Consider the following 8994-nt stretch of genomic DNA (forward strand, 5'->3'; position numbering starts at 1 on the left):
ACTTTCACCTCCTCAGTAAGGCGGTGAGCTCTAGACTGATAGTCGCAATCATTCCTGCAGATAAATGAATTGAAAAGACAACACAGTCCAGCCCTGATGAATGGAAGAGGAGGGGGCGGTCACGTGAAGCAGAAGCGAGTCGTTCATTGGATGCAGCCCGTTTCCCCCCAATAACATCCACTCACCAAACAACAATCCACGAAGCAGGGCCCACGCTTCTATTGGCCTCTTTGCATCATCAATCCCAGAGATAGGAAGAGTGCTGACTGTGGATTTGGTTAAAAAGCTGAATTACAATAAAGTTAAAAGACAAGACATTTTACGCACGCTTTACGCACAGCACTAGTAGAATGTGCAATAGGTTACAGCCAATACGCACGAGAATATCTACAAGACGTGCATATAATTGTGTTCTCTAAATAAGCAAATTTAATCTAACACAGCAAATGCTCAACTTTAACAAAGGACAGAAGATGACTGTGTCTTCAGTTGTCAGGTGTAAACGGCACATATGTAACAAGCACAATAAAAGCTGTTTACAATGGAAAAGACACTTAAGATAGAAGTACTGTCATCACTTTGCCATTAACCCCTTTTTTAAACTAGATGTTTCTCTTTCGCATCCTTCAAACATTTTCATTTGTGTTTAATGAATGGGTCAATAAGGGACAATTCAATTAGTGTATAAAGCTATTGTGCACACATCAATTGACTAATACGAATACATTATCTTTCTTGCTGCTCTTGTAGAAAGGTGGAGCCAAGAACACTTGACACTTAGAACTGACACTACTGGACATTGATGCTGTTAGATTATCTGTATTCTTTAAGACTCATAGTATTCTCTGGTCTAAATTTGTGTCCGGTTAAAACTTGAATATGTCCATACCAGTTGTGCATAAGTAACTTTTTTTCGCAGACCAGCGGTGCATAGCCCGTGTGTAAAACGTTGTGGGTTGTCGAAGTTATCAAGTGGGATTTGCGGCGCTCTCTGCAGGAACCTCCGGCTGCTAGAGTTCAAAGCCACATGAACAGACGTGCCATGCGAACCATTAAAATATCTGCTTGAGCCACTTTCTGGTGCGCTTTCTCTGAGCTAACTCTTCAGAGACCAAGAGTGGAAGTTTTGTTCTCAACTTAACAAGTAGACATAGGATTTGGCTTGACTATTTTCAAATTGGGAAGTTTTCAACAAGTGGACAACGGTAAGAATAACGTCACTTAACAATATGTAACTAAGAAACCTCCTCATGTTTTGGTGTTTTATCATGTAGTTAACTTATTCCACACAATAATGGCGTACAGGACAGGGATGGCTTTAGTTTAGCTGACGTTGGGCAATTTCAGAGAATAATTTCAAATATGTTCCAGTAGATTTACAATTTCTGCTCTCACAGTGAAGTGTTTTTACATAATCTGTCGCCCATGTCATACGGTTATTTTGTTGTTGGCATTTCTCTTGTTGTCATCCAACTCCTTTCCTTTGCCTGACTGCAGAAATGCACGCACTACTTAAAATAGACCTCGAAAGTTTTGCATTACGCTTTGAGCCCTGATGCCTGGTTGGTTGTCGAAGAGTGAACCCCATGCGTAAAGGCCATTTAATAAACATCTTTCGCATCAAACGTTTCCAAATATTGACTCAGCCTCGAACGTTCTCGATGTGAAACTGTCAGTGCAGATTGTGACGGGTCTATTAGGAATGTTGGTGTTTCACATTGGTGTTCAGAACAGCGTCACGTGTAAAAAGCATTATTTATAACACAGTTGTGTTGTGGAGCGTGTTGTGAGGTTATGGCGTAGCAATAAATTAGCCGCAGGCATTGCAACCTTCACTAATAATTTATGGTCACTAAATAAATTGTGATAAAAATGGAATGCCTTTTAAATTGTAAACAATTAATTAACTAGGAATACATTTCAAATATGCACCCGTCACGTTGTAAAGTTAGTTTAAACGAGGAATACTTGTTTAATAAAAATACTAAAATGTCAACAAAAAACATCAACACAAAATTACATCATACAAAATTGACAGCAACAAAGATGATGTAAATTACACAGCCTTAGAGTTAAAACTGCCCAGATTTGACTACAATCCCACTGTGCACTCATGGTTTAAAAAGTCTCACTGGAAAAATCTCTGCACACTGTATGTGATTTTAACAGCAGTTTAACATGTCTTTTCCTCGTGTTTAAATCGAATATAGACTGAAAGTAGTTGCCCCGATGTTGAAATTAGTTACTTACAGTACACACCCGATACATTTAGAACTTTGTGCGCCGCAGCACCGCCTCCTGTGACCCTCATGTGCTGCCGTCCCCGCTCCAGAGCTAAGCTGCTTCGGATCACAACAACAGGTCCCGTCCATTTCTCTTCTTCTCGCTGCGATGGCTCCTGTTCGCCATGTTCCAGTCCGTTTTAACTGCGGCACTCATGCTAACGGACTATCGGATGGATATGTAAATATGGATACTTACAAAGAGACATGTTAATGCGGACTTTTTTCTTCACTACTCCTCTCTCTGCAACGTCGTGCCGTGCGTAACCCGTGCGTAAAGTTCTTCGCGCTTTGTACTCGAAATGAAGATATCACTTCATTATTAATGTTTCTAACAACTTTTACAGTGACAATACGTGACAGTTTTGTGGTTGTGTGTGTTGTAATGGCACAGTCAAGGGAAAATCGCTTTTCATCGCGTCTCAACCCTTTGTTCGTGACCACAAAGACAAAGTAGTATATCCGTGGCAACTTTTTAACACTTTTATCGTACAATAATCTTTACATAACAACTCTTTTTCAAGCGTTGCCCGAGGCTGTGCGCATGCGTGTTGGCTGGTTGCTGTCACTAAGCCATTTTTCTTCACGTTGGAAACTGTCACTGGTGACGTCAATCATAGCGCTCTGACCAATTAGAAAGCGGGATGATTGTTTAGCTCCACGGGCTGCAGCGCCTACCATGAATCTCTATTCAGTATCAAAGCGTCCTGCTGCTGCCTCTCAAGCGAATGGGATTCCATGTAGTCTGCAGATAGACGCAACTTCACAAACTTTTTTCCTTTATTTTTTCAGTGCGATTAAAATATATTTGTCATCATCATTATTATTTTGCCTGCTGTCAAGTTATTCTAAAATTAGGGAGTAATGAGCGTGGATGCATTGGGAAGCCCCGTGATGGACCCTACGTTTTCCAAACGGAACACGGCGCTGAGATTAGTTGACTTGGCAGGGGCTCACCACCATCACCATCATCACCACCATACCCCTCAGAGCGTGACAGGCTTCCCGGGGTTCAGCAGCCATCCACACTCAATGGCTCACGCGCACCCTGGGGAGATTACTGCGGAACCCCGCCTGGGGCCGAGTCCATTCGGGCCAGAACACATGGGGCACTCCGCGGCCCTCAAAATCAGCCCAGCCCATCATTATCCCCACCACCATCACCACCACCACAACCATCATATGGCAGGCCACAGCGACGTGGTCTCCAGTCAAACGGGAGCAGCTTTTGGCCCGGTTCAGGCGACGTCGGTGCCTTATTCTATGTCCCATCCAGCCGCAGGTAGGGATTTCCTCATCCGGAGAGATCTGACAGCTCAAGCCATGCCAGTGCTCACTGACCAGTCTGCTGGTTCCGCCTCTCACCACGGAATGTTTGTCTCAACAACAGGTAGCTACCCCGGACACTACGGTCATCATCCTGACGGGAACCATGCACTCTTCTCTGGACTGCACCACGACCAGGCTGCGAGCGGATCCCCGGGGGGGCAGGCGTTGAACGGACAAATAAGACTAGGACTGCCTGGAGAAATGTATGTAAGGTCTGAGCACTTAAGTCAAGTGGCGAGCTCCAGGGCTGATCCGTTCTCCGCGTCGCCGCTGCACGGCTACGGTGGACTCAATCTGAACATGAATCTAAGCGCTCACCACCACCACCACCACCACCACAGCGCGGGGGCCTTCTTCAGATACATGCGGCAGCCCATCAAGCAGGAACTCATCTGTAAGTGGCAAGAGCCGGAACTTTCACCCAAAAAGCGCTGCTCCAAAACCTACAGCACCATGCACGAGTTGGTTACGCATGTGACCGTGGAGCACGTTGGAGGACCCGAGCAGGCGAACCATATCTGTTTTTGGGAAGAGTGTCCGCGGGAAGGCAAACCTTTTAAAGCCAAGTACAAACTTGTGAATCATATCCGCGTGCACACGGGAGAGAAGCCTTTCCCCTGTCCTTTCCCCGGCTGTGGAAAAGTCTTTGCCAGATCCGAAAATCTCAAAATCCACAAGAGGACGCACACAGGTAAGTCTTACTTGTACTTTGCTTTTGACTGTGCGTGTTATGCGAACTCTGTGATCAGTAATACATCATTATGCATGGTTTAGGTTTATACCTAACAATAAATGCTACAACTTCTATTGGATATATATACAAAAGCGTGCCATAGTCATGACTGCTCAGCGAGGCGATTGACGCCTGATCCTCTTTACACCGCAGCACAAAGACTGTAAGGCTTAAGTGTGTGAGTGACAGCTCAGATGGAGAGGTACATCTTCATATTTACATTCAGTCAGTCTCTTCATGACACTGTTATTTAGACCAGGGGCTAAGAGTTTTCCACTTGTTGCCACATGCAATTAGGCTATTTTACACTGTGATCGATTGAAAATGTTATTATGCAAAATATGCCAGATCAAATTACAAAAAATAATGCCAATAAACTTGTGTAAATTATCAACTTTATTATAACATTTAAGATATGCGTAACTAAATGTTTGTCAGTATGCAACAAGTTGACACACATATGCCCTGATCTGACCTACCAACAGGTTGTAAAAGCTAAATAAGTAAATATTATGAGTGAAGTGCAGTGATTTAATCCTTACTGTAGAGTATACATGGCAGTATGGCTCCTCAAGTGTATTCCAGTGACGTGTGGAAGAGGAAGGGCCCAAAATGTCGAGTCACACTCGTAAATGAACTCATTTTCCATGCAGTGGTTGAACGAACGGCACTCCCCCTCATTCTACTCGTTCTGAGCCCTATGTATTATTCATATCATTTGCTCACATTACCTAAGTACAAATGTGTTAAATTATTTCTGTGTGTTGACTCCCAAGGGGCTTGCTCTTTGGTATCATGTTTAAAACCTAGCCCAAAGTGTGCTCATGACTGGGGCTGCCCCTGGGGTCTGTTCTCGACGCTTTCTTGTACTACACTAATATCCTTGATTGGCTCTCTCAACCCAACAGCTGAAGGTCAAATTGATATTCAACCCGCAAGTGTAATTAGACAGAGGCAATTACATATTCTCAAAAGCTTTAATCGGGAGGAGAAAAATCAGCAGTGGATGATTTCCGTGTAATTTATTCAGAATGTCTCATTTTTTGTGCCTCGTCATAATCAGACAGAAATACTCGTTATTAAGTCGCGTTTTAGATTGAAATGGCAGACAGCACACGAGCAGTGGGCTGCGCTCTCTGTCCACTTGTCATTGTTTTCAGTTGGTTTTAGGCCTGCTCAGTCTGGGCTCTGTAGCCTGTCTGTTTTGACGTATGCCTTGAAGCGTGCAGACGCCAGGTATAGAGCGGTGGCAGTAGGCGTGCTGCCCCCTGGTTACTGCGTAATACGCACGCTTTCTTTGACAGATTCTCTGATGAGAACCATTTTAAATTTCACTACAAAATAAAAATAACACATTATATTGTATTGTTATATGGGGATTTGTGGGAGATTTTGTAGCCTACGTTATTGACCTAACAAGTAAAATAACTATAGACCTGTACTTTAAAACTGTGTTTTTTTTGTTTGTTTTTTTAACGAATGTAGCTAAAGACATCTTAGTGTTGTGTGTGTATAAACATACACATACACATACAGTCTATAGTCTAATTAAGGCATTTTGATGGCCTGAATTGAGAAAGGTTGTAAGTGTTGTACATGTTTAATGTAGGACTTCTCTTCTACTTTGTTCCAGGGGAGAAACCGTTCAAATGTGAGTTTGACGGCTGTGATCGGCGGTTCGCCAACAGCAGTGACCGGAAGAAGCATTCGCACGTGCACACCAGCGACAAGCCCTATAACTGCAAAGTACGAGGCTGTGACAAGTCCTACACACATCCAAGCTCTTTACGAAAGCACATGAAGGTCCACTGCAAGTCCCCTCCGCCCAGTTCGGGCTATGAATCCTCCACGCCGTCCTTAGTGTCTCCATCTTCAGACGTGGGGCGCGAAACAGGGGGCGGCTCCAACGTCATGTCCGAGCCCATGGGAGCCAATCAGGCCGCAAACCTGAGCGAGTGGTACGTGTGTCACAGCTCAGGTGCGAGCGGCGCGCATACACCACCCAGTGGGCCCTCCACGCCCGACCCCACAGAGGAACCCTCATACAGACACGTGGAAAGTAGGGACCACTACTGACCACAACCATGGCACTGAACGCACTGTGGACACGTAATGAACGAGCCAGAACGGGTTGAGACCACGCCAACAGACACAATAATGGAAAGAAAGCTGGAGTGTTCCAAAGTTTGGCTCAATGTGGCCAGCGTGATCTACAGTAGCTAACCTGAAGCTCCGTGGCTATAAGCATGCTGGCGTCACCCAGTTTTGTAAATAGATTTATTTATTTTTCAGCCCGAATAGCCTAAACATAAGGTGTTTTGTATTATGGAACCAAAGTGCATGTTTGGATTTGGACACATTGTACATTTGTACATTTTGTAACTTTTTATGTGTTGATGTGTACGTTTTTGAAACATTTGGCCTCCTGGCAGTAATTTGTATATCAGCCAACAGTTATAATAGCCTAATTTTCACTTGCAGTTTGCCCTATGAGCGGATCTGCATTTACGTTTAATATAACTGTGAAATAATCAATGTTGAAAAGGTGGGCATTTTGTCAGTACATCAATGTCAGTATTTTTGAATTATTTTTTAAAAAAATATCTAAAATGAAGCCGCATTAAAAATGCGCACCAAATGCCTTGTACCTGTATTTTGAATAAACCTTGTTTAAGTGAGCAGTTTGGTGAATTTTAGCTCGTCAGCACACGGAACAATAGTCCATATGAGTTTAATACAAATGTACAAACATATTATGTGACATGTTTTAGTCACTAGAGAGTCTCACGGTGACCTCTGACATCCATAATATCCTATGAGACGCACAAAGTTGCTGGGTAGATCGGAGATGGCTTTGTTTTGTTGAGGCTTATTTTCTCAGCTGAGCTGTGAGTGCACGTGGGCCGTTTGGTCAAAGCCACAATATTCTGATCCAGACTTCAAAGAACACTTTGTACAAAGACGCATTTTTTTCACGACGATGAATCCTCACGGTGAATTAAGATTTCTATAGCAATAGCCAAGTCAAACTCAAATGATATGGGGGGCCGTGCACTGAAAGGGGCGCTCTAAAGAATGTAATATTTGCTTCCCATGGGGTCGGAAACGGTAATCTGTGTTCTTTATTCCACAGACTGGGTTCGTATAAAAAGAAAAATATATTCTTTAGCTTCGACACTACTTTACAACAATCAAAGAAAAGCTTCTGAAACGCAGTTGTCTCGCTCTGCAATAGACCTGCTTCAGAAGAAAGCAGAGCCGCACTGTGGACGTTTCTATAAACCATAGTCACTGCGCTCAAAAGAAGTGACAATTTATATAAAAGACAAGTACGATCAGGCATTTTCTCGAACTTAAGCAAACGCTTGTTTAAGCAGGCTCTATGATCTCCACGTGCACAGGGGAAGAAATACATATTTCTAAAACCAGGAGCCTATCAAAAAGAAGAATGGCCTAACTCACTCACTACAAGTTTGGTGAAACGATTTATTACAAAGGACAAAATTAACACCCAAGTCATGACAAAACACAAAGTGTTGATGCACTTTGTGCGCGCGCCCCACAGTGAAAGAAAAACATAATTTGGAAGTGACGCGCCACACTGTGGAGTGGAAGTTCATATGAGAGGGATTCTTACAGTCGTATGAACAACGAAAAATGACACGGAAAGCCCTTTGTTAGAAAATTGTTCAACTCGTTCCTAGATCTTTTAGTCCCACTCTGAAAAAAAAAAGGAACAAGAGCGTTGGATGCAGTATTTACAGGAGGGGCGCAAGTCAGTGTGCACATAAGGCTCGAATGCTAGAGTGAGATTTTTTATTTTGTCTACAGCAGTTTTTTTTTTTTTAAGAAAAGAAAAAAGACATATGGCCTTTTTTCTAGCCAGACAAACAAACAAACAAACAAAAAACAAAACACAGGCCTAAATAAGAGGCCTAACAGAGATTGTGTAGGCAGCACGCACAGTCTCTGCTCTAAAAAATCCAAGACCAAGTCTAACCAAAGCGTTTGTGTTGAGCTTGTTCCGTTAGGACTGCAGAAGTGTTCAGTTAGGACTGAAGTGCCTTAGTGTGACCTTTGAGCTGATAATCAGAGGTCAACGATCTACAACAGGTGTAGGCCTATGTGTGTGTGCGCACACAACAAGTTTAAAAACGTGACATAATTTGGACACTTAAATTTTACTCAACAGGAATGCACATAATGATCAAAATGGGAATAGGGATTTCAATTAAAACGTTTTATTCTGCGCAAAATCCTTGGGACAAAACAACCACATTCTGGAGCTCATTTGGGTGAGAAAATATAATTTCTTTGTAAAATAATGGAGGCGGTAATCCTACTTCCGGAAACTGTCGTAGCACTATTGAACAAAGCCCTTTTAATAGGGGGATTAGCAGCACTAGGAGTAAAAGGCTCGCTCAGTGCTCTGACCCCTCCCTCCTCTTCCTCCAGTCCTCACGCCCTCCTCACGCTCCTTTACTTTCACCAGGTCAGAGTGATCAGATGTGAAGGGGCTGATACAGCACTGCTCAAACAGACGGGAAAGAAAAGTGCATTGATGAATAGATACTTTGTATATGTTATTCAGTATTTTTACTAATAACATTTACATGTACTTGTTTATTTTAGTCACACACACCCATACAC

General features: G+C 43.1%; 1 protein-coding gene across 2 annotated transcripts; it reads left to right on the forward strand.

The window, feature by feature from the left end:
• Positions 1 to 3146: 3146 nt before the first annotated feature.
• Positions 3147 to 6667, forward strand: zic4 (zic family member 4). 2 transcript variants are annotated; one of them, XM_020935698.2, is made up of 3 exons: positions 3147 to 3564; positions 3673 to 4302; positions 5978 to 6667. In XM_020935698.2, exons 1-3 carry the CDS (start codon positions 3147 to 3149, stop codon positions 6418 to 6420), a joined length of 1491 nt encoding a protein of 496 aa, XP_020791357.2. In that variant the 3' UTR covers positions 6421 to 6667. The 2 variants fall into 2 exon arrangements, with proteins under 2 accessions (XP_020791357.2, XP_055006975.1); XM_055151000.1 differs by having other exon boundaries at positions 3147 to 4302.
• The last annotated feature ends 2327 nt before the right edge of the window (positions 6668 to 8994 follow it).

The sequence above is a fragment of the Boleophthalmus pectinirostris genome, unplaced genomic scaffold (assembly GCF_026225935.1).
Source record: "Boleophthalmus pectinirostris isolate CB_2022bp ecotype Guang Dong unplaced genomic scaffold, ASM2622593v1 HiC_scaffold_15, whole genome shotgun sequence".
NCBI lineage: Eukaryota > Metazoa > Chordata > Actinopteri > Gobiiformes > Gobiidae > Boleophthalmus > Boleophthalmus pectinirostris.

What these genes read in the sequence shown, in the direction of transcription:
- zic4 (XM_055151000.1), top strand. Translation starts at nt 3,147, where the DNA reads ATGAGCGTGGATGCATTGGGAAGCCCCGTGATGGACCCTACGTTTTCC. An exon ending in CCACAAGAGGACGCACACAG is followed by an intron (nt 4,303 to 5,977) that starts GTAAGTCTTACT and finishes ACTTTGTTCCAG; the next exon opens with GGGAGAAACCGTTCAAATGT.